The 23,315-nt window shown below is 37.6% G+C and overlaps 9 protein-coding genes, 1 long non-coding RNA gene and 1 other non-coding gene across 22 annotated transcripts; 6 read left to right on the forward strand and 5 right to left on the reverse strand.

Annotated features, from left to right (window-relative positions):
* Window positions 1-36: 36 nt before the first annotated feature.
* Window positions 37-1,408, forward strand: LOC104775783 (uncharacterized). 2 transcript variants are annotated; one of them, XM_010499709.3, is made up of 3 exons: window positions 37-167; window positions 710-870; window positions 968-1,408. In XM_010499709.3, the coding sequence occupies exons 2-3, from the start codon at window positions 720-722 to the stop codon at window positions 1,246-1,248; spliced, it is 432 nt and encodes a 143-aa protein (XP_010498011.1). In that variant the 5' UTR covers window positions 37-167; window positions 710-719; the 3' UTR covers window positions 1,249-1,408. The 2 variants fall into 2 exon arrangements, with proteins under 2 accessions (XP_010498011.1, XP_010498010.1); XM_010499708.3 differs by having other exon boundaries at window positions 38-167; window positions 713-870.
* Window positions 1,409-1,524: 116 nt separating this feature from the next.
* On the reverse strand, window positions 1,525-2,328 carry LOC147946653 (uncharacterized). The gene is made up of 2 exons (XR_015589592.1): window positions 2,166-2,328; window positions 1,525-1,959 (listed from the first exon to the last, which is right to left on the reverse strand). It is a non-coding gene; the product is annotated as an uncharacterized LOC147946653 (long non-coding RNA).
* A 180-nt stretch (window positions 2,329-2,508) lies between these two features.
* LOC147946654 (U2 spliceosomal RNA) lies at window positions 2,509-2,703 on the forward strand. Its single transcript, XR_015596073.1, has one exon. It is a non-coding gene; the product is annotated as a U2 spliceosomal RNA (small nuclear RNA).
* LOC104778749 (reticulon-like protein B23) lies at window positions 2,509-4,328 on the forward strand. The gene is made up of 4 exons (XM_087500300.1): window positions 2,509-3,027; window positions 3,467-3,608; window positions 3,814-3,883; window positions 4,092-4,328. The coding sequence occupies exons 1-4, from the start codon at window positions 2,861-2,863 to the stop codon at window positions 4,199-4,201; spliced, it is 489 nt and encodes a 162-aa protein (XP_087356426.1). The 5' UTR covers window positions 2,509-2,860; the 3' UTR covers window positions 4,202-4,328.
* A 54-nt stretch (window positions 4,329-4,382) lies between these two features.
* LOC104775784 (putative pentatricopeptide repeat-containing protein At1g16830) lies at window positions 4,383-6,714 on the forward strand. The gene has a single exon (XM_010499710.3). The coding sequence runs from the start codon at window positions 4,783-4,785 to the stop codon at window positions 6,619-6,621; it is 1,839 nt and encodes a 612-aa protein (XP_010498012.2). The 5' UTR covers window positions 4,383-4,782; the 3' UTR covers window positions 6,622-6,714.
* Window positions 6,715-6,887: 173 nt separating this feature from the next.
* LOC104775786 (uncharacterized) lies at window positions 6,888-8,548 on the reverse strand. 2 transcript variants are annotated; one of them, XR_766076.2, is made up of 4 exons: window positions 7,718-8,256; window positions 7,470-7,545; window positions 7,267-7,373; window positions 6,888-7,128 (listed from the first exon to the last, which is right to left on the reverse strand). XR_766076.2 is itself a non-coding variant. In XM_010499711.3 (3 exons), the coding sequence occupies exons 1-2, from the start codon at window positions 8,124-8,126 to the stop codon at window positions 7,291-7,293; spliced, it is 492 nt and encodes a 163-aa protein (XP_010498013.1). In that variant the 5' UTR covers window positions 8,127-8,548; the 3' UTR covers window positions 6,888-7,128; window positions 7,267-7,290. The 2 variants fall into 2 exon arrangements, 1 of the variants encoding a protein (XP_010498013.1); XM_010499711.3 differs by lacking the exon at window positions 7,470-7,545 and having other exon boundaries at window positions 7,718-8,548.
* Window positions 8,549-9,016: 468 nt separating this feature from the next.
* Window positions 9,017-9,960, reverse strand: LOC104775787 (uncharacterized). Its single transcript, XM_010499712.3, has 2 exons — window positions 9,591-9,960; window positions 9,017-9,501 (listed from the first exon to the last, which is right to left on the reverse strand). Exons 1-2 carry the CDS (start codon window positions 9,836-9,838, stop codon window positions 9,288-9,290), a joined length of 462 nt encoding a protein of 153 aa, XP_010498014.2. The 5' UTR covers window positions 9,839-9,960; the 3' UTR covers window positions 9,017-9,287.
* Window positions 9,961-11,121: 1,161 nt separating this feature from the next.
* On the forward strand, window positions 11,122-15,007 carry LOC104775788 (protein SHOU4-like). 3 transcript variants are annotated; one of them, XM_087500304.1, is made up of 6 exons: window positions 11,122-11,804; window positions 12,210-12,377; window positions 12,587-13,527; window positions 13,754-13,909; window positions 14,010-14,221; window positions 14,301-15,007. In XM_087500304.1, the coding sequence occupies exons 3-6, from the start codon at window positions 12,664-12,666 to the stop codon at window positions 14,491-14,493; spliced, it is 1,425 nt and encodes a 474-aa protein (XP_087356430.1). In that variant the 5' UTR covers window positions 11,122-11,804; window positions 12,210-12,377; window positions 12,587-12,663; the 3' UTR covers window positions 14,494-15,007. The 3 variants fall into 3 exon arrangements, with proteins under 3 accessions (XP_087356430.1, XP_087356428.1, XP_087356429.1); XM_087500302.1 differs by lacking the exon at window positions 12,210-12,377 and having other exon boundaries at window positions 12,584-13,527; XM_087500303.1 differs by lacking the exon at window positions 12,210-12,377.
* A 66-nt stretch (window positions 15,008-15,073) lies between these two features.
* LOC104778750 (uncharacterized) lies at window positions 15,074-17,699 on the reverse strand. The gene is made up of 7 exons (XM_087500301.1): window positions 17,072-17,699; window positions 16,802-16,968; window positions 16,410-16,621; window positions 16,072-16,326; window positions 15,883-15,969; window positions 15,636-15,808; window positions 15,074-15,450 (listed from the first exon to the last, which is right to left on the reverse strand). Exons 1-7 carry the CDS (start codon window positions 17,509-17,511, stop codon window positions 15,339-15,341), a joined length of 1,446 nt encoding a protein of 481 aa, XP_087356427.1. The 5' UTR covers window positions 17,512-17,699; the 3' UTR covers window positions 15,074-15,338.
* Window positions 17,700-18,219: 520 nt separating this feature from the next.
* LOC104775789 (ACT domain-containing protein ACR11) lies at window positions 18,220-20,699 on the forward strand. 8 transcript variants are annotated; one of them, XM_010499717.3, is made up of 11 exons: window positions 18,220-18,367; window positions 18,514-18,667; window positions 18,828-18,873; window positions 18,968-19,108; window positions 19,191-19,285; window positions 19,421-19,505; window positions 19,591-19,650; window positions 19,928-19,983; window positions 20,114-20,219; window positions 20,319-20,387; window positions 20,467-20,699. In XM_010499717.3, the coding sequence occupies exons 2-11, from the start codon at window positions 18,516-18,518 to the stop codon at window positions 20,527-20,529; spliced, it is 873 nt and encodes a 290-aa protein (XP_010498019.2). In that variant the 5' UTR covers window positions 18,220-18,367; window positions 18,514-18,515; the 3' UTR covers window positions 20,530-20,699. The 8 variants fall into 8 exon arrangements, with proteins under 8 accessions (XP_010498019.2, XP_019099038.2, XP_087356433.1 ...); XM_019243493.2 differs by having other exon boundaries at window positions 18,224-18,355; XM_087500307.1 differs by having other exon boundaries at window positions 18,226-18,367; window positions 18,971-19,108.
* Window positions 20,700-20,765: 66 nt separating this feature from the next.
* LOC104775790 (ubiquitin-conjugating enzyme E2 36) lies at window positions 20,766-23,175 on the reverse strand. Its single transcript, XM_010499718.3, has 8 exons — window positions 22,667-23,175; window positions 22,409-22,436; window positions 22,203-22,289; window positions 21,856-21,914; window positions 21,492-21,533; window positions 21,304-21,377; window positions 21,111-21,208; window positions 20,766-21,018 (listed from the first exon to the last, which is right to left on the reverse strand). Exons 1-8 carry the CDS (start codon window positions 22,700-22,702, stop codon window positions 20,981-20,983), a joined length of 462 nt encoding a protein of 153 aa, XP_010498020.1. The 5' UTR covers window positions 22,703-23,175; the 3' UTR covers window positions 20,766-20,980.
* Between the last annotated feature and the right edge of the window lie 140 nt (window positions 23,176-23,315).

Consider the following 23,315-nt stretch of genomic DNA (forward strand, 5'->3'; position numbering starts at 1 on the left):
AAAAATAAACTGGGCCTATTGGGCTTTATATTAATTGAATGGAAAATTGTAAAAAATAGAAAATAATTCCTTTTTTCTGGTCTTTTTGTTTTAAATAAACCTCGTCCTCTCTCTCTCTCTCTCTCTCTCTCTCTCTCGTGTTCTGCAACATCTTCATTCGATTTCAGGTGATTGATTGGGTTAGGGTTTTGAGTTTTAGCTCAATTACATGCTTTTGCTTCGATTGTTGTTCTGTTATTGTTATCTATATGGAAACCTTGTAGAGTATGCTTCGGTGTTACGGATTCTCTGTTGATTTTTAGGGTATATACACTATATAGATCTACTATGGCTCCTTTGCTAGTCGTGTACTCGTGTTCAGCGCCTAGGTCTAAAATCTCTGGGTGATACACGGGGAAAGAAAGAAAAAGGTTTAGGGATGATTTGTGCTCTCCGTTTGCTTGTTGAATTAGGTAGTTTTTGCTTTTAAATTTCTTGAGAAGTCACCAATTCTCAAGCTTTTTAGACTTGGAAGTTTCATTCTTGGCTTCAAATTTGTCAAAATCCAAATTTATGTTTTGTGATATTTGTGATCTTACTGTTCAATGTGCCACAAAGTCTTTTGTCTGTTAACGAACCTCATCAATGAAATCAAAAGCTTTTAAGTCTCATTCTTGGCTTCCAATATGTAAATCTAAATTTGTGTTTTGTGGTTCTGTGTTGTTACAAGCAGCCAAGAGATGTCAGCATACGAAAATGTTATTGGTGGGAAGCTGAAGCTAAAAGGGAAGGCTTTGGATGTGAAAGCAGGTGGAGTAAAGAAGAAGAAGAAGAAACATAAGAAACAGGAAGAACAAGCTCTTAAAATTACTGAACATGATCTCATTGAAGGTAAGACTCGACCACTTTCTTCTCATAACATGTCTTTTAACTGTTCCTTAACATTCATGGACTATGGAAAATTGATATGTTGTTGTTTGGCTATTAGGAGAAAGCACAGAAGCACTGGGTCAATTGATCGAAGGAGAAGAAGAAGGTGAAGAAGCGGGCAGGATTGAAAATTTGAGGGAGGATGTGAACTTGCAGCAAGATGATGATGAACTCTTAACGCCTGCAGAAAGAAGGTACATAGAGCAGAAACAGAGATTGGATGTGCAGAAGCTAGCTAAGGAAGCCAACAAGTCTCACCGTAACAGGATTGAGGATTTCAATCAGTATCTGGCTAACATGAGTGAGCACTACGATATCCCCAAAGTCGGACCTGGTTAATATAGATTTTCCTTGGCTTTGTTTTACTCTCCTTCTCAATTTGGCATCTTTAAACAAACTAATGTTGGTTGTCTGTTATGTTTATTCCTACAACATTTCAATTATGTAATCCCCACCTCTCTACACTCTAATGCCAAAAGAACACATTTTCTTGCAAAAATTTCTTCTGCATTCCTCAATTTATAAAGTTTTAGCGAGAATTCTTCTGCATTCCTCAATTTATAAAGTTTTAGCGAGAATTTCAACCTTTTTGAACCACATGTCGTACGAAACTGATTTTTGTGGAAGATCAATCAACTATCTTGTGGACAAAAGTATAAACAGTATTAAAGGACCAATAATGCAACTTAGAGAACAAATGGAATGATGATCCCTGAAGGGTATCTCTTATTAAGTGAAGGAAGAGCTCAACAAAGTAATGTTGTGCGGTAAACATAATACCAAATTTATTTGGCTGGAACTCCCAAAGACAATCTTTGTGAAGAGCTGGAACAGACGAACCCGCGAGAGATGTACCATATGTTTTTGCAATAGTCTTCAGGTTCAAAGGCCTTTGTAAAGTTACCAGATTAATATCCAGCAACAGTGAGAAGCTCGAATCTCTAACTGGTAATGTTATTTCCAATCTAAATTTTTTAAGTTTCCAACTGAAGCCAACTTCCATAAAAGATATTTCCCAATATTCCTGGTCCAAGCTCTACTGATAGTAGCCTGTAAGCTCGAGCACAAATACAAATTAGCTGCAATTGAACCATCTCAAAGACAACATAAAGACCACAAAACCTTGTGTGTTCTAAGAAAAATACCAAGATGCAAGTTTAGAGATCCTATGCCTAATAGACAACCATCTGAAATGTATCAAAATGAGATGATTGACTTTAAACAAGTTATACCAAAATAAGAAGATGAAAGCTAACCTTGGATTGTGGCCTTCCAGCCTAATAATTTCACCAATTAAGTTATTTTATTAAGTACCAAGCACTAACTAACTCATACATAGCCGCACCAGCCATTGGCCATACCGTCGGCAACAACAAGAGAACCTGAAATCAACAGTACATTTGATAAATGAATGACAAGAGTTTGTAGAAGTTTTTTGATTCTGAGAATTACAGAGGGGGATAATAATCTTGTACTCGCGTCCACATCCTACTCTCTCGTACGCCATTAGTTTAGTTTTATGTCCCACATCGGTGAATGAGGAAACTCTCGCTCTAACCCGAGTGGTATAAATAAAACGTCGGATCCAACTGACAACTCATACCTTTCTCGGCCTTTTGGCTAAGATCAAGTGTAGTATCTGTTCTTATCAGTTTAATATCTGATATGTGGGCCATCGGTCCACACGATATTAACTCTATTTTTTAAGGGAGAAAGCCCGTCAAGATAGCTTGCTGTCTGGGCTTTCGCGAGTCGCCCATGCGTTGCACTACTGTCTGGGTTTTCTGGAAAGAACAGAAAACCAACTTGAACCACAATTAATTGCAAAATTGATGAATTTCCTTTTTAACCAAACCGACCCCAATTTCAGAACCAACGCACTAGATTAAAAACCAAACCGAAACTCGTCGCAAAGTCGGAAGCAAACGGTAAGTTTGTGAGAGGAGAAGAGATGGGAGAAATGGGAAAGGCGATCGGATTGCTGATGAGCGGGACGCTAGTGTATTACCATTGCGTTAATCGGAACGCGACTCTTCTCTCACTCCTCTCTGACGTTCTCATTGTTCTCTTATCTTCCCTCGCCCTCCTCGGCCTTCTTTTCCGTCAACTCAATGTCTCGTAAGATTCCCCCCCCCCCCCCCCCTAAAATTTGAGAAATCTCTTCAAAATCTTTTTGTTTTGAGTATTGGGATTAATCATACGTCTCCAATTTGTCTGTTGAAGGTGAAAAGTTGTGAAATTCTTTGTTTAGGTGTATGATCTGTTCAAATTCAAATTGAGTGTGCTTCTGCTGTGTTTGATCTCACATAATCACTTGTTTGATTTGCTTTTTCTTTCAATCTAACGAATTAGGGTACGAAGCTCAAGCTTATGTGTGAATGTATTAGCTTTTGATATTCATAACCATGAGCTTGGGGGTTTTTTCATCCCTCTTGATCTGATCAATGTATAAGTCATCAACACGAAAAGTGTACATGATTTGATGATTTACAAAGAATCTCCTGTATTCTCGAAAGTAGAATGTTTTTTACAAAGTACAAATATATTTTGGGTGAAGAGTACCTGTGGATCCATTAGAGTGGCAAATATCACAGGACACAGCATGTAACATTGTTGCGCGCGTAGCTAATACTGTTGGAGCAGCTAAATCCGTTCTGCGGGTTGCAGCAACCGGACATGACAAGAGGCTATTTCTTAGGGCAAGTGCATTCTGTTTTTCTTCCTTGTTTACACCCATTATTAAAGCCTAGAAGATGGACTAAGATTCCGCAGAAACCTGTCAGTTGTGATTTTACCCAATTAGTCAAGTACCACACCGATGCAATACATTTCTCTGGTTTTTATACTTAGTGGCAGAATTAGAAACTGAACTTTTGTTTTCTCCGCCTGTGCTATGTCTCTCAGGTTGTGGTCTGTCTTTACTTCTTGGCAGCTCTAGGACGAATCATGTCGGGGGTTACCATTGCCTATGCAGGTAAAAGCATTACGGTTCGCTCTCAACCATAATGCTAACTTACCGCTATGTTGTAGGCTTGTAGCATTTATAAAGATGAATATAAAGATAATGTGGAATGATGCTTTCAATATTTATTTTTGATACTTTTCTTCTTCTACTACTTCCGGTTATAAAATGTATCTGCAGATATTGTTTCTGACTCTGTTAATTCTTCTGTCTACAACAGGACTATGTTTGTTCTGTCTCTCCAGGCTTTTTCAGAGTTCCGATCGAAACTCCGTATTGAACCGAAGAAACCGAGAGATTTTGGAACGAGAAACACCTTCGGAGTTCTGATGTACAATCAAACTATCTGAACTTGTTCTCTTCTTATTTTTTTGTTCTTTTTCCACCACCCATGTTCATAGCTTTGGATAGTTGTAATAATTCTTGCAGTTCCTAATTAAATAAATATTTTTCCTAATTTAAATTTATCAATGTTAATTAGGGAAGAAAGTAACAAAGTTTTGCTGAAAATTAAATGACTGTATGTTCTAAGCAAATGATACCATCAGTTTTATAAATTCATCATGTTGTTGTCTTGTTGATGATGTGTTCAGGAGATTCTCAAGCTGTAAGAAAAAAAATCATTAAAGCAAAATCTTAAACCGGAGTCTACCGATTTCCATAAGTACCGAATCGGATCCGGTATAGTCATCTATTGGCTCCGCCGCAAGTTCGAGTGTTCCTCCTAAATCTTCTTCAGACCCAACCAAAACCCTTCCCCCGTTTCTTGCTTTCACTAATCTCGCCGGCGATTTTTTTTCCTTTCAAAGTCGCAAACATTGTCCTCGATCTCAATTGGGTTTCCCAGAAAAGTTTCCACTTTCCCATAGAAAAAATCGTTTCATGGTTACGACCTTGGAGTCGCGGGTAAAATGCTATGGAGATGCAATTGGGTGAAGCAGAGGAAGAGAATCCTTAACACACTCAGTCTCTCTTCGGTTCAAGATCAATTCACCACGAAACCAAGTGAATACTCTCCAAGAATTGCTCCGAAGCCACCACTCACGCACGATAATGTGTATTCTTACTTACGAGAGTCACCATCCGATCTCAAAACTTTGAATTACTTCTTCTGGTGCGCGAAGCAGAACAGCTACTTCCACGATGATCGAGCATTTGATCACATGATTAGTGTTGTTGAGAAACTAACTCGGCAATACAATAGCATCGATCGAGTCATAGAGGAACTGAAGCTATCTGGTTGTGAGATTAAGCCTCGTGTTTTCTTGTTACTGTTGGAGATCTTTTGGCGTGGTCATATCTACGATAAGGCTATCGAGGTCTACAATGGCATGAATGGTTTCGGATATGTGCCCAACGCTCGTGCCATGAATATGATGATGGATGTTCATTTCAAACTCAATCTTCTTTATGGAGCTCTTGAAATTTTCGAAGGGATACGTTTTCGAAATTTCTTTAGTTTCGACATTGCATTGTGTCATTTTTGCAGTCGAGAGTATTTAGTTATGGTTAAGATAGTTTTGAAGATGATGATTAGAGAAGGTTTTTATCCTAACGGTGAGAGGTTTGGCCAGATTATTAGACTGTGCTGTAGAAAAGGCTGCGTCGCTCAAGGGTTTCAAGTGGTTGGATTGATGATATCTAGTGGAATCTCTGTTTCTGTTCATGTCTGGAACATGTTGGTTAGTGGTTGTTTTCGATCAGGAGAGCCGCAAAAGGCGGTTGATCTGTTCAATAAGATGATTCAGATCGGTTGCTCTCCTAATCTCGTGACATATACTAGTCTAATCAAAGGGTTTATGGATTTTGGAATGGTTAACGAAGCGTTTAGTTTGCTAAGTATTGTGCAATCCCAAGGTTTAGCTCCAGATATTGTTCTTTGCAATATGATGATACAAACATTCACTAGACTCGGAAGATTCGAAGAAGCTCGTAACGTTTTCACCAGTTTGCAAAAAAGGAAACTTGTGGCGGATCAGTATACTTTTGCTTCAATACTGTCTAGTTTATCTTTGTCCAGGGAGTTTGATCTCGTTCCTAGGATCGCCAGCGGTATAGGAACAGATTTTGATCTGGTAACTGGAAACATACTCTTGAACTGTTTCAGCAAGGTTGGTCACAATCTGTATGCGTTGAAAGTACTCCGCAGCATGTCTAACAAAGACTTTGCCTTGGATTGTTATACATTTACTGGTTATCTTACTGCGCTTTGTCGAGGAGGAGCATCTCGCGAGGCTGTTAAGATGTATGAGATCATAATCCGGGAGAACAAATGTCTCGATGCTCATTTTCATACTGCGGTAATCGACAGTCTCATAGAGCTTGGTGAATACACTACCGCGATTCATTTGTTTAAACGGTGCATCTTGGAGAAGTATCCTTTAGATGTTGTGTCGTATACAGTAGCTATGAAGGGGCTTGTGCGCGCGAATAGGATCGATGAAGCTTGGTCTTTGTTTTACGAGATGAAAGAAGATGGGGTTTCTCCGAATCGACGTACTTACAGGACTCTTATCTCTGGTTTGTGCAAGGAGAAAGAGAATGAGAAAGTGAAAAAGATTTTACGGGAATGCATTGAGGAGGGAGTTGAGTTGGATCCTAATACTAAGTTTAAAGTTATTAGTCTATTGTCTCGATATCGCAGAGATTTCTCTGAGTTTAGATCGGTTTTTGAGAAATGGAGATCGGATTTCACAGAGAACGTGGATGTTTCTGATTCGGACGATAATTTAGCTGTTTCTGTTGGTTGAGGTGGAGGACAATGTATAATGTACAATTGGCTTGGCGCTGTAATTATACATTTTATAGACTGTATCATCAAAAATGTGACCACTAGTTTACAATTTCTCATTTGTAAAGGAACCAGAGAGAAAAACGCAAGAGAAGGGGATGAGTGAGAGAGAGACGAAATGGAAAATTAGATTGCAATTTCTTTTCGTCAAGTATAAAAACCGTACTAGGTTAGATTACCTCATATTTCCAATTAACAACATAAACAACTTGTTAATAACTGAAAGAGCAAGGAAAGAGAAATATATATACACACCAACTGTTGAAAAGGAACAGGTTACACATTTAATTTTAAACAGAAGGAAATGCTAGAAACCTACAACAAACTACTACTCTTTATTCAATTTTCCCACATTTCGGGATCAGATAGAGAAAGATGGTTCTTCTATATCGCATCTTTGCACTTGCTCTTTGGACGTCTGAATTCATTGTCCCGGTGGCTCCTGTTCTTGACAAATCTACAGATCCTGAAAACCCAACAAAATCATAAGACCTCAGGAAAAAAAACTTTGGACTCTTTAAGGATTCATGGATACAGAAATGTGGTTTGACCATTCCATTATTAAGGTCATCATAACTTAAGTTTAGGGTGAATAACCACTCACCCAAACGAGAAGTGGGGTTATGTTTTACACTTCCTCATCCTCGGAGTGAGACTCAGTATTTGAAACTGTGTTGTCGGTCTTGTTCTCCATCAATTTAGGTGTACCACCTAAATAAACCACACAAAGGAACAAAACACTAATGTTAATGAATGACCGACACCAAAATCGATTCTCAGAACACACAGCTATCAATTAAAAAGAACCTGCTCCACCAAATACGATACTGCCTATATGAATAATGAATGATTCTCTAAATGTAAATCACATCCCAATCAGAACCTGTAACAACAACATCGAGCAATAACTAGCTAACGATGATTAAAAAGCTTAAACATATTAAAGATTCCAATTCCTAATCACAAAAAAAATGGATTATCAACAAGCACTAATTAAAAATCCATGAAAATGCATTTTCATCAAATTCAGATAGGTAGGTAACAAAAATAAGAACCTTTAAGGAAATAATCAGAGGAAGGCCATCCATGAGAAGAATTAGCAGATAACGATTCTTTATCGGTTAACGGATTCGCGAGTTTCACAACGAGCTGAGCGATTCCATTAGACTGGGTTCCAGATCCAGAAGGAGGCACCCAATACGAAGCACCGGGAACAAAAGGGAGCCAATCAGGAGCAGATCGGCGTACGAATATCCGGTGAACGGCGTCCTCTAGCTTCTGAATCAAAGGATCCGACGGCGATTGCGACGCCTCAGCGGTATCGATTTCGTACAGATCGACACGGCGATGGGAGGATTGAGATCGGGAAGAGACGATGTGTGACGAAGGGAGGAGAGAGGACGATGCAGCGGCGGTGGCGAGACGGCCTTTAGAAAGAGAAAGAGATCGAGCCATCATCATCATCTAGAGAAGAGAAGAGGAAAGAGCGACGAACGAGATCGGGGTTTCGGTTTCAACGCTGTAATTAAAGTTTTGGATAATGTTGTGACAAAGCTTTGTTTTTTCCCACCTTTTTATCGTAATTTTGTTTTGGTTTTATTTTACTTTCCAGCCGACTTAAAACTGAATTAGCTGTCTTTTTTTTTTTTTTCAAGTACCGTATACGGATGATCCACGGATTTACTAGGACGCCCATGGTTAGACTTTTTTAAATCCTAAGGGGCGTTACATAGACTGATGTATCAACAAGATACGTATTTTGTTTAAACGTATGAATCTGGACCGAAATTTAAATTGTGTTTATCTTTTTGTTACCGTACCTCCAAACGACCAAGACTGTGAAAGATGTAAAAACCAAATACGTATGTATGTCTCTCATCACTATTTTAATCTCTTATTACAAGTAAAAAATTAAACAAATAAAAGGTGTATCTAAATTCTAACGTGATGGAAAATATCTATTTTTCAGCAACGATCGAAGACTAGTTGAATCACCGTCATATATCACAATAATTGGTCTTATCGGTATATTATATTCCCAGCCTTTTAAAAATATTGTATAGATATTTCTGGAATAGACATAAATATTTTTCGGCCGTATTGGAATTTTCTTTTGTTAAAGTGTGTGTATTCGATATTTTGCGTCGATGGTATACGTAGAAGAACACTATTACTTTATAGCATATACGAGAGGGACTAATCCCTCCCTTTTTAATTTGTGGACAACCCATCCTTTTATAGTTACTAGGCTACGTTTCCTTCTAGGTTGATAATTAACCTTTATAGGTTTTAGATATGGATTATGAGTTATCGAATCCTCAATGCAAAAAAACACATTCGTAATTAGATCCCAGTTTTGTTTCATCAAAATGTAGAATCTTTAAAATATTATTATATTCGTGAACAAATACGAAGAAGGATAAGTTCAAGTGGGATCTGGTCGTTGTATACAGGAGAAACCATGTGATGTGATTATGCATACAAGAGAAGCAAGCATATGACGTGGAGTGGATCGGAGATATCATCCCCCAAAACTGCGTCGTTTAATACTCAATAGAACAAAACACACTGATTATTTTCATTAATAAAAGGGTCCCGTAACCTAAAGACGACAGGCGTATTAATTTATAGCTCTTCAGAACCCGTCGGGTGCGGCGTCGCTCCACCGGAAAAGCTCCTCTTCACTTTTTCTTTCACCGCTCCCGCCGAGTCACTCACAACTTCCGCCGCTGATCTAGCAGCTTCCTCCACCGTCGCTTTACTATTCTCAAAGCTCCTCGTCGCCGCTTCTTTCATATTTTCACCGGCTCCCATCGGGGCATCACTCTTTCCTGTAAAGCTATATATACATATATATACAAGAAACGGTTCAAAACAAAGATTCTCCGAACCAAAGGAAGATTTGAGAGTAATTTATCTAATACTTACTATGTGTTCGGAGGAAAGAAGTGGGACTGTCCACGATCCAAAGTCTCTCTGAGTTTGGCCCAGTAATTTTTACCAGTACTTCTAATCTTAGTTAGCCAGACCGTCGTCGTTTTATCTTCACTTGGCACCCCTCTCATATGAGAATCGACATCAGCCGAAACGTGTGCTGATAATACGAAGAGGATGAAGAAGATAGAGAATATGCATAGCAAGTGAAAACCTTTCCCATGCTTTACTATTTCTGCCATCTTTAGATGTTATTTTAGTTGTTTTTTCTGTTTTTAAATTAATGCAGTAAGAGAAACCTAAAGGATGAAACTCAAACTTAAAAGGGGTTTGAGTTTGCCAAGTGAGTCGGCCATAAAGTCTTGGTAGGGACATACCACGCGTCCAACGGGTTAAGCACGCAACGACAAAACTACCGACGTGAATCGGTGAGTGAGGTGGCCCATGGAACACTGAGACACGTGGTGTTTCACCACTTTCAGATTATTTCGTTTTTTCATTTTTGAACCGACCGGTTTATTTTAGTTGAGCCAACCGGTATTCTCCGACCGTTTCGATTTATCATTTCGAAATTATGTCACGACAAAAGAAAAGCGTAAAACTCTAATTGGTTTGGTAGTCCAACGTAAGGGCACGGCATTAGGTGACTAATCATGATAAACAATTATTAAATTCCCAAATTTGAAAAATCAAGAAGTGACTGATATTTTTATATTCGGTCAGTGTTATGTTGTGATTAAAAAAAATGTTAAAATGACGAGACCTATACACCTTTGGTTTGATTTGATTAAGATAAACTATACAGTCCAGAGAGCATCAAGACAGGTAACCACGTTTGTGTTTATTATTTATAGATGTTTTAATATTAATAAGGCCTGACTCAAAATTGTTCTTTTGGTTATTTTCATTTTTAAGAAACATCTAGTTTATTTTGTAGTATATAATGTTGTTTTCGTCTTGCTTCAATCATTATAAATGAGTTACATTATTAGATATTACGTGTCTTTCGCGCGTCGAGGTTTTTTGCATAATGCATACTAATGAATGAAACCACATGCTCTGCAAAAATAATTCATAAATTTGTATATATCTCTCTTTGATTAAAATAGTTGATGTAACCTAATCTCTTATAGTCTTAGATGTTAAGTTTCAAGATACAGATTAAAATCATACTAAGAGTTATGATAGAGCTTGATTAACGGGGTAATAGATTGACTAACCAGTCGATGTGACCAATCATAATTACGAATTTTACTTTGCTTGAAAGAAAAGCTTTCAAATTCAATAGAGTAACTTAACCCAATAAATCGACCAAATAAAACAAACCAATAACACGTCTCTGCCTTATGGAAAAGAAAACATCTTATCTTCAATTACCAATGAGCAAAAGAAAAAGACATTTGACAAATCTAATCGCCCACATAACCATCAAACTGTATGAACACACTACCGAACAGAGTTTATAAATTATATCTATGGAAAAATTATCGCCATAAATATAACAGTTCTTCTTGTGTAATCCAACTTTTTTTTTTTTTTTTTGTGGTTTATTTACAGAACAATTAAAAAGATTATTTTCCTACGAGCGATTAAAATGGATTAAAGGATGAGTTATTTTTAGATACTTTTATTCCCATGATATTGATATAGATGTATTATATACCTTGCTATAATAAAATATATATCAATATTGTAGATTTAAAAATAGAAAGTTAGGTGGAAAGAAGCTTATTTACAAATGATTAAATGTTTATAATGATGATAAAAGTACGTTTTCCTAATGCTGAGATTGAAAAACACTACATTATATTATTTGAATTTACATTTTTTTTTTTGTTTTGTTTGTTTCTCTTGTAGAGAGAAAAAGTACCAGAGTGTTTCTTCTTCCTCTCTTCCTATCAGTTTTGTCGACATTTAAAAAAAAAAAAAAAAAAACCTTAGCCCTTTTAGAGAGAGAAAGAAAGAGAGGGAGAGAGAGACTGAGACAACTCATCAGTTGTTGCGGCAGAAATAGAGAGAGAGAGAGAGATCGAGATCGAGATCCACACGACGGAGAGAAGAGCCGGTGATGGGATCTTGGCTTGCCCAGTATTGCTTCCGCTTCGTCTTCTACTGTCACTCCCACAACAACAAATAGCAATAACTTCATCTTCCTGATAGCTTAGCTGCATTTTTTCTCCGGAAACTTACAACAATACTCCTACTCAGGTACCAATCAATCTCACCTCCTCCGTTTCTTGTCATTTTCCTAGATTCGATTCTTTCTTGGTTGATCGTGATTTCATTTTTGGGGTTTATTCCTTTTTTTTTTTGCATTTTCACCTGATTCGAGTTTTCTAGGGCTATTTTTGGGGATTTGTTTGGGAAATGGCGATCTAGATTTCACACTTTTGTACTGTATTTGATTTTTGGGAAATTTTACTTGAAATGGAAACTGTTTCGGAATCTGAGAGAACTCCTTTGTTTGGTGTGTGTGTGGATACGGCGTTGAAATTTTCAAGTGATAAGTCCACCGATGTTTTTTTTTTTTTTTTGGGTAGTATTTGGAAATTTTCTATAATTTGGATTCCGGGCATTTGATTTAATTTTGTTCTGCTGATTCTCTTGTTTTAGGAAACGTTTTTTAGATTGCAACTAGTCATAATCGCCGGTGGTAGAAAGAAACTTAGAGATCTGAGCCTATACTTTTAGTGGTCCATTTAAGAATACAAATGGGCTATTCCTGCTTTCTGAGTAAATATAACTCAGTTCTGGCGGCTAGCTTGTTAGTTGTCGGCATAGGTCTGTCTTTCAAGCTTTTTGTTATTTCTGATTTGTGGTATTTGCCCATTGTTTCATCCGTCTCAATCTTAATCTGACGGAGAGGACTTTTTCTTCATTTTTATAATGTTTGTTATCTCTATACATGTGAAGCAGTTATGCCTTTGAGTCATCATTGCTCACTACTTCTTCCTCTGTTTCTTTTTTTTTTTTTTTTTTGGTTTCAGTAGGATTTGAAACTCTTACGATTTGAACAAAGTGTGGTGTTCAGAGTAACTTGCTCTGGGTTTTCTTTCAAGTAACCAAAATGGGTTCGAGATACCCATCTCATCAGCTCAGCAATGGGCTATTTGTGTCTGGTCGCCCTGAGCAACCCAAAGAACGTCCTCCAACCATGAGCGCAGTAGCCATGCCTTACACGGGTGGCGATATCAAGAGATCAGGAGAATTGGGGAAGATGTTTGATATTCCAACAGATGGGACTAAGTCAAGGAAGTCTGGCCCCATAACTGGTGCTCCTTCAAGGTCTGGCTCATTTGCAGGAACTGCTCAATCTGGTCCAGGTGCTCCTATTGCCACTGGCCGTATGTCTGGCTCTTTAGCTTCTGCTGGTTCTGTTTCAATGAAGAAAACCAACTCTGGACCTTTATCTAAGCATGGAGAGCCTCTGAAGAAATCATCTGGACCGCAATCTGGTGGTGGAACACGGCAAAATTCCGGACCTATTCCTATTCTTCCAGCTACAGGTCTCATTACCTCTGGGCCTATTACGTCAGGCCCTCTGAATTCATCTGGGGCACCCAGGAAGGTTTCTGGTCCTCTAGACTCTTCTGGTTTGATGAAGTCACATATGCCTTCTGTTGTCCATAACCAAGCGGTAACTACCCTTGGTCCAGAAGATGACTTTTCCTGCTTGAAAAGCTTCCCAAAGCCTGTGCTGTGGTTGGTTGTTCTTATATTCGTAATGGGGTTCCTTGCCGGAGGCTTCATTCTTGGAGCAGTTCACAACCCAATTCTCCTCGTTGTTGTCGCCATCTTGTTCATAGTTGTTGCTGCGCTTTTTATTTGGAATATGTGTTGGGGGAGACGTGGTATCACCGATTTCATTGCTCGTTATCCTGATGCTGATCTTAGAACCGCCAAAAATGGTCAATACGTGAAGGTCACTGGGGTAAGCATCCACTCGCCAGTCCTACAATTGACTGTTTTGTGGTTTCAGTGTGACTTCGGTGTCTGATCATACAATAAATTATTTGGCTGCAATTAAGAGAAGGCTATATAGCAGTTTATAATAGTGGAATAAAACATATTTGGATGGATAGAAGCAGATATTGGCTTGCAAGTGTGATCTTGGCTTGCTATGTTTATGACCTTGATTCTTGTTTTATTGTTTGAAGGTGGTTACTTGTGGTAATGTACCGCTTGAGTCATCCTTCCAAAGAGTTCCCAGATGTGTGTACACGTCAACATGTCTTTACGAGTATCGTGGATGGGGTTCGAAACCAGCCAACTCTTCCCATCGTCACTTCACATGGGGACTGCGATCATCAGAGGTTAGTTATTCCCCCAATATCTCGTTTTCAACAGAGGAAATGTTATATTATCTTCCTCAACGTCATCAAAGAACACTTCCTTGGTCTATGTATGTGGCAGAGACATGTGGTGGACTTCTACATTTCTGATTTTCAATCTGGTCTCAGAGCCTTAGTCAAAACTGGAAACGGTGCAAAGGTAACACCTCTTGTAGATGATTCTGCTGTCATCGATTTTAATCAAGGAAGCGAGCAATTGTCTCCAGAATTTGTTCGATGGTTAAACAAGAAGAATCTAACAAGCGATGATCGAATAATGCGGCTCAAAGAAGGGTACTGAACAAGCACTTCATTAACAGCTCCCACAGTAGTAAAAAGCTTAGATCCTGATTCTTGGATTTCAAAATTTCAGGTATATAAAAGAAGGAAGCACAGTGAGTGTGATTGGAGTGGTGCAGAGAAACGATAATGTGTTAATGATAGTTCCCTCATCTGAGCCACTTGCAGCTGGTTGGCAATGGAGGAGATGTACATTCCCTACAAGTCTCGAAGGAATCGTATTGAGATGTGAAGACTCATCGAACGTTGATGCCATACCGGTTTGAGTCATCATCATCATCATCATCAACATCCGAGTTTGGGTTCATTAAATATTTTTTCATGAATCTGGAAAATGTGATCTTCCTGGTGGGTTCGTTTGTTGGTGGTTGTAGTGTTATTTTCTTTCTTTTTAATTCTCATTAATTTTTTTCTGTGTTCTCGGAGTTATTACGGTTAGGATGGTGATGGTGATGGCGATGTTGATGGTGGAGGGTGTGGTTTCGTTTTCTGAAGATGAGCTAATTGTTTTTTCTTCTTCTTCTTCTTCTTCTTCTTCTTCTTCTTCTTCTTCTTCTTCTTCTTCGCCATTTGGTTTGTATAGCTCTTCAAGTCAATTCTTTTTCAATAGAACTTGTGTATTTTTGTCAATGTTGTCTAAATCTTTCCTTCTGTGAAAACAAACTTTTTGCTGTTCTTTTTAAACCCTTTCTGTCAATGTCATGTTATATGCTATTTTTGTATTCCTAATCAACAGAATAAATATGCAATCCAAATCTTTTTTTTTTCCATTAAATAAAAGATTAGTGAGCTGCTGATATGATATCCCCATCTGTATGGTTACATTGTTGTCAATTGGAGCAATAATAAATGAGAGGCACTGATTTTATTAGAAAGAAATTTAGGTTCAAAAACCAGTGTTTTACAGACAACCAAAACCTAAAAACTACGAACGCAAACAACAAAAATCTTCCTTTAATTCAGAAAAGTCACTGAAAAGAGTTTCTTTCCCAAACTAATTGGATAACTTAAAAACACCAGCAAAGGCGACATTAATGTAATCAAAATCACAATCTATTTTTGTTTGTTTTTGTGTTTGCTTCTCAACGCAACAATGGGGGACTAACCAACGTCAACGCATGAAAGGGGCTAACCAACGCATCTCAGCTCCATTTCCATTTGCCAAATAGTATATCTTCTTCCAGTTTTCTTCTGTGAATACTTCACGCCGAACCAGTCTTTGCCTGAAACAATAGCAGATTCATGAAATCAATATTCACTTTAATACATCGTCTCAAGTAGATAAACTCCATGATGAATCAAAACTAAAAAAGGGGGGGGGGGGGGGGGGGGGTTTGATAAGTAGAGAGGATTACAGAGCTGAGTACTATCAACTCTTAAGACATCAAATTAGTTTCATGTCACTCACCTAAGATAGTAATAGCAGACAGCTTCTGCTTCTTCCAAAGAATAACGTGGGAAAGGCAGACGAGCATCAACTGGAACATCTGGCAAGTCTTTACGTAGTTTTCCCACTGCTGTTGAATGTGAAAATGCACCCACCATCATATCTTCATGCATCATGCTTCTGAAAGCATTTACCTGCCAAAAGAATTGAGTGAATTGGGGTTTTCTTTATTCCTCTGAATCAGATAGAATTTGGAAGAAAAATCCACCGTTGTAAGTTCTCTTGCATGTATAGGTCGGCAAGAACGTGGTGTTACAGGCTCCTCAAACTCACTGAATGTAAACCAACTGTTATACTGTAAGACGAGAAAAAGCAAACAAAATTAACACTAGTGGAAAAGGATGCAGCTTTAAGATCATATCATATGATATCACAAAAGGGAAATCCGAGGACTAACTTGATCAATTGCTATCAACACTGGTACATCTTTTACGAGTGAGAGTTCTTTTCTAAGTCGCACGACGACATTAACAGATGCATGAGTGCTCTTAATCCCCATTTGCACAAGGTCATACAGAGTTGAATCCTCTGGAACTGGCATAGTATCTGCTCCTTTCAAGTATCCTACACCCGCACCCTCTCCAAGCACGAGGGGATCATGTATTTTGCACCTTAACTCTCTTAAACGGGATTCATTGAACTTGACAAAGTCCTACAGAAGTTAACTTTAAATTAAGAGATGCTCCTAAACTAGGATGAATTCCATTGGCAAAGAGGAATCATGTGAAATCTTGCCTTGAGAATATTCTCAGCTTGCAGAGGAGTGTCCCATAAACCTGAATGAGGATTCTTATAGAAGTAACCTCCATGAGTCCAGTCACGCCCTTTCGGGGCATATAAAACTAGCCAGCCTTCGTCACGTGCCCAGTGAACAAGCATCGCCAAAGCAATGCTCTTTCCACATTTAACAGGGCCATCCAAAACAATCTGTTTCTTAAGTTTGACACCTTTTCCCCAAAAAGAGAAGCAATGATTAACGGCATTACAGATCCCAAATAAGGTCATATGACAAGCAAGACTAAGCCAACAGACTACACTGCTTACATTTCTATGGAGAAAATACAACCTGCTACTATACTTAAAGAAAACAACCTAACGGACAAAAAGGATGAACAAAAAAGACTAACCTTTACCGTCACTTGGCCACATGGGAGGATCAGCAAGGCGTCTGAAATTATCCCTAAGAGACAAGAAACTTTTTCTCACAAGCAAAGCAGGTCTCCATGATCCCTTAAACTCATCTTTGATCCCTGAAGCCAAACCCTCCGGCAGAACTGTTTCCAAAGCAGCCTCACTATAACATTTCCACATTATACATAAACATCAACACACACAATGATACATACAAAAAAATTCTGAAAAATATTAACAGAGTCTCAGATAGAATTTGAGATTACTCGAATTTGAAGTAGGAGCCGATATCCTTATGAGAAAGCTGCGATAGTGTAGTATCTTTGGGAGTAAAGAGAGGCCTTCCATTAGGACCTACATCTAGAGACGGAATCTTCTCATCATCAGCTAACCTCTTGGCTCGACCGGCTTCAAGGTCATCTCCAACGCCGGCTCCAAACTCTCCGTCCTCGGCTCCGGCTGCATTAGGATCGCCGCCTTTAGGTTTGGATTTTTTGCCTTCAGCCTTCTTCGTCTTGGTGATTGAAGATTTCGTACTCTTGGAAGATGAAAAGCATCGATGCGCATGATCTAAACTCGGGAGAAGTTTTCCCACGGCGGCGGCTGAGTTCGACGCTGAGAAATGAGAAACGGTATCATTTAGAATTAAAGAACTCCGATTCAAATTGAGATTCCCGGCGGCGATTCTTACGAGAGGCCTCCACATTTCGCTGGCTTCGTCTCTCTCTCTCTCTCTCACTCTCTCGTCACCGTCAAAAGGTTTTAGGGAGGGATTTGGACGCAAATCTGACGACCAAAGGAAAGGGGCTGAAGCAGCGAGCTAAACTAAGTGGCAAACTTGTAAATTTTGACTATTTTTCTACTTATGGCGTTGAGCCCATTTAATAATGGGCCGACAGATATATAGCGTGTTTGAGATGAAAAGATTGAATCCATTTCCTGATATGATTATTACGTCACGTATCTATTTAACCTTCTTGTTTGTAATTTATTTTCTTTTTGCCAGCTATAATTTTTTTTTTTATATAGAACTATCGTTAGTTTTTCTAATCAATAAACGAATATTTAGTTTATTGATATCTGATATAGTATAAGGTATGAGAAAACTATTTTGTATAATATAATACAAAGTCATTTGTTTTTAATAACCAGTAAAAATCATACTTATTATTAAACTTATGGTTTTGCTCCCACGATTATTTTTTTCAACTTTGGTAATATATAGTTAGGTAGCCAACTAGCAAACAAGCATTTCTTTTCTTGGGGTCAAACTAATACTATAGTTTTAAAAACTTTAACGTCATCTAATTTATTTAACTACGCGGTAAAGTAAAAGACTTTAAAGGAAGAGCCAATAGAATGTCACATCCGATAAAATTGGGGCCAATAAAATAACGAAATTTGTCGAATTGTCAAAAATGAATAAGCAAAAAAAAAAGAAAGACCAAATTTTTAATAATAAGTGGGGGAAAGAAAGAAAACAAAGAAAAGGAAAGCAAGAGAAATGGCGATCTAACGTTGAAGATAATAACAAGACAATTTGTGTGTGTGTGTGTGTGTGAGTAAGTGTGTCTCCCATATCCTTTTATTATCCTTTCATGGCGGATAACACGAGAACTGTCCAGAGGCTCTTCTCCTTCTTCTTCATCGTCTTCTTCACTACTACTCCTCTCTAACGTTTTCCTCTTTTTTACTTTTGGGATATCAGCTATGGCTGCTGCTATGGCCTCTGCTTCTGGTTCTGCTCTTTGCTTCACTGATGCTTCTACCTCTCGAGCTCTCTGCTTTGCTCCCAGTCCTAGAAGAACAATTACGTTTGGTTTTGTTCATAAATCTCTTGTCAATCTCGATCAGCGATTAAGGTATCTTTTTCAATTCAATCCATTGGTTATATATATATAACCAATCAAGTTTGTAATTACTACTACTTTGTTTCTGAAATCTAGTTGTATCTTTTGGATTGGGTTGAAGATGATCTTTGTTTCTCTCTGCTGTATATTTCTGTTGTGTTTTGTGTTCCAGATTATCCAATTTGAAGACTCGAGCATCAAATGCTACTGCTGTGGAGGTATATGGAAATGAATTTGGATTTACACAAGATGACACTAATAAGAATCTAATAAATAGACTCTCAAGTTTTTATTATTGTTTTCTTGATTCAGAAGAATGGAAAGCAAGATGGAAGTGCGGCTGATTCTGATAAAGTTCCAACTCCAGTTGTCATTATCGACCAAGATTCTGACCCTGATGCTACCGTTCTTGAAGTTACCTTTGGTGACCGTCTTGGTGCTCTTCTTGACACTGTAAATTACTCCGTCTTCTTTTAACTCCCTTTTTTATTTGCGAGTTTTGATTGCTTCTTGATATGATCAAACTTTGATCCAGATGAATGCGCTCAAGAACTTGGGCTTGAATGTCGTCAAGGCAAATGTTTACCTCGATTCTTCCGGCAAGCACAACAAGTTTGCCATTACTAAAGCGTATGTCTTTTCATATCATCAAAGAGTTTTCTGAGCTTTAAGAGTTGTTTAGATCGTTAATGTTGTTACTTTGACTTTTTAAGAGAGAGTTGACTTTGGAATTGAGTTTTGTGCTGACTCTATTGTTCTGAACAGGGATAGTGGCAGAAAAGTAGAAGACCCTGAACTGCTTGAGGCTATTCGTCTCACTGTCATAAACAATTTGCTTGAGTTTCATCCTGTAAGTTACGTGTATCCTAATATACTCTCTTTTTTAATTTCCTATGTTAAATAGTTTCTCAACTCTTCTGGATGATTTGGATCAGGAATCAAGTTCTCAATTGGCTATGGGAGCAGCTTTTGGTGTTCTTCCTCCAACTGAACCGGTAAACAAATCCTTAAAATGTGATGTTGTTTGTATGTAACTTTATCATCTAACATTAATTGCTCTTCCTCTTCCCGGTCATGTACAGCTAAGATATAAGAATAGAGATAACAAAGACTTAACTAATTATAATCAACATGTTTTGATTTGGCGGGTCAATGTAGAGTACAAGTATTAAATCTTTATTATAGTATTCACTTTTGATGTAAGAAGGGATGAAGCACGCAACTTCGAAGTTAGTCCCATAATTCATTTTGTCTGTTTGTGTTTATTATCAGATCGATGTGGACATAGCAACACATATAAGCATTGAAGATGATGGACCAGACCGCAGGTTAAACAAAAACCCATACCTTATCCACAACTCTAGCTCCATATCTTCATTTATCCATCGAAATGCATATATTTTTTATAATACTATATGATCTTATCATTGATACGTAACTATTTTGTTGAGGATGCAGTTTACTCTTCATAGAAACAGCGGATAGACCTGGACTATTAGTTGAGCTGGTGAAGATCATTACAGATATCAGCGTCGCTGTCGAGTCTGGAGAATTCGATACTGAGGTAATTAACAATCTTAAGTTTTAAACACTAAACCTTATAATATCCCTCTTTAGCTCTTCTTCTCATGTTGGTTCTTATTGTTGTATGCGAAACAAATAGGGTTTGTTGGCTAAGGTAAAGTTCCATGTAAGCTACAGAAACAAAGCCCTAATCCAGCCTCTCCAGCAGGTAAAATTTTTATAATTAGGCTTTTCTCTTATTGGGTCGAAATGATTTTACTGAAATGAAAGCACATTTGGTTTTGTAGGTTCTTGTTAATAGTATGAGGTACTTCTTGAGGCGTCCATCAACTGACGAGTCAAGTTTCTGATAATGCCATTTTTACAAACTATGAAAATCTCATTCGTCTGTGACTACTTTTTACCACTTCTTTTTTTTGTTTCACATTTTGACCAAAATAAACTTCTTCATTTAAAGTAGACATCTCATACACCTGTAATAATAACATTCTACATTATTCATCAAATTTACCTTCATCAACAACCTGTCAAGTCTGATTATCTGGATTGCTTTTAAGTAACATAGAGAATTTTTGACACAAGCAAAGATCATCAAGCCAAGCACATTTGAAGAAAGTTAGACGGCAAATACGGGTAAACAAGTCTTAAATTCCCCTAGTTATACAAATTCAGAGAGTACAAATCTTTTCCCCTGTTTTTTTTTTTTCAGAAAAAAGGATTCAGATAAAACCTTGAGATAGAGTTTCACCATATATAATGTTATTTAAATGACAATGATCTTTCTCCATTTGCAATCTTCATTCAAGCACCACTTGCGTAAAGACGAGTCCATTCCTTAGCTGCATGTGTTCACATTGATATGAGATTACCAGATTTAAAGAGGAGAGGACTATGTTTTGTTATATAACTTATTGAGTTTTTAAGTTATCACCTGTTTCCACAGCTTCTGCTTCATTACTTTTCCAATGCTTAGCTATGTTCTCAGACAGTGGATCATCTGGGTTGGGTGCACTTAGAAGCGCTTGAATACTATTGGAGAACCATAATAAGTCAATAACTAATGTTAGTTGCAATAAATGTCTTTGGTTTCGTATAAGAGAAGAATCTATAGAAAATTTTCATACCTCAAGAGCACAGTTCGTATTTGTAGTGCAGGGCTCCACTTGTCTTTCAGTATGTCAAGACAGATTCTTCCAAGCTACATATACATGATAAAAAGCAAACAAAAAACATTTCATAGGGATCAAAGACCATGTGTTTGGTTAATGATATTGCTATTTAAGAGAAGAAAAGGAAAGATTTCACAACAGACCTTGTCGATGTTAGGATGGTATATCTTGGTGAGAAACCTAACCTGTGTTTCAAATAATATCATCAATAAGGCCCACAAACTTTTATATCAGATGTAAACACTACGGGTACCTTGTCTCATGCTAAACGTGAAAATATATTTGGAACCAGAATCATCAATCTAATAAAAACCCATTTGGTATAAAATCCAAATATTAAGAGTAAAGAGAATCTTAAAACCAATCCTGAATAGCCATTTACATTTAACACGATGTGGGGCTACACTAATTCTACTCAACTAAACCCAGGAAATGTAATAAATGCATCGAAAAGATCAGAAACGTGAAATGAAAACGAAAAAACTCACAAGAGTTGAAGCAACTTACCTTGGGAGCTGCCATAGGATATTCTTCAGGCAAAAAGAGCTCCAACTTGAAAACTCCTCCTGCGAAATTCGAAACCAAACAAAATGATTTGGTAAACATCAATCTGATAGAAATATGATGCTAGTTAAACCAACTGTGTAAAACATGAAATCAAAGGAAAGGTAGCTTATAGACTAATCATTATTCATACCACCACAAATCCCAAACACCAGCAATCTATAAGATCAATAGAAACTCTAGTACCTAAACAGACATATCTGTTTGTATTATTAAAGATCAAGGCAGTGACATTTCCATTAGCATGCAATCAAAAAAAGCACCTTAAGAGATGAAAACAAATTAAGTACCTTCATAAGGAGATTGAGTAGGACCAAGAATCATAACATTGAAGTAGCGCATATTTTCCTCTGATGGAGACGCACTTATCCCAGGAGCTGCATACAAAAAAAGGTCGATCGAGTTTACATCCATTAAAATCCATAATTTCCAGCAACCAAAACCAACTGACTCAGCTCAAATCGACTGTAAAACTCAAAAAAATTGATGAACTTACCAGGTTCACTAAGTAAACGTTGAGTTTCCTATCAGATCGGAGAAAGAAAAAAAGTAAAGAGTCAGATCACATAAGTTGCAGAAACGTAGATGGGAGATAAAAATCAAACAAAGCTATCAAAAATTCTTCGTATCCCAAATTATACTGAACTAGTAATAAGGCAGAGAGAGGTTCCTTCGTCTGATTTCGGATTTACAAATCCCCAAAAATGAAATCTAGGGATCGGAGGATTGAACAGAGGATCGGGGGAAAACGTACCTTGATGATTCTTCGGGGAAGATTACTATTGGCCATAATCTCGGGCTATCGGATTCGATCGATCACAGGAGGAGCAATTAGGGTTTTTGAGAGAGAAAGAGAGAGAGAGAGAGAGAGAGAGAGAACGAAGCTTAGCAAAGGAGGTGAGGTGATGATTAATCGAGTACGCTTCGTTGTCTCTCGTTTCGTGCCCCTCCCTTTGATGCTTTTAATTCTATTTTTTTTTTTTATCTTTTTCTTTTCGGAAAATAAAATTTATGATTAATATGTCTGACCAAAAATATATAAGGAAACATCACATAATTCATTTGTGAAAATCAAAATTCTAATATATACTACTATTTTTCTTATAATTTCTTATTTTAAATCATGATTAAGGACGTCTAATATCAATGATTATGGTGAGAAGAATAGTATGATATATTTTCTTAAAAATCATTTCGGAAAATCCGTTGTTTGTTTTGTTAACATAACGACATGCACTATTGAACTCGGTTGGATGGTAACATAATGACGCTATTATATAACAAACGACGATATTATAAAAAAACCTTTTTTAGTTCAATAATTTTTTTAAAGATAACCTTTGTTCGTCAGTGCCTTTCATATTTGTTTTGTTCTTTTCGTGCCTTTTACAAATGCGTTGGTC

The sequence above is a fragment of the Camelina sativa genome, chromosome 3, assembly GCF_030686135.1.
Source record: "Camelina sativa cultivar CO46 ecotype springtype chromosome 3, ASM3068613v1".
In the NCBI taxonomy this organism is placed as follows: domain Eukaryota; kingdom Viridiplantae; phylum Streptophyta; class Magnoliopsida; order Brassicales; family Brassicaceae; genus Camelina; species Camelina sativa.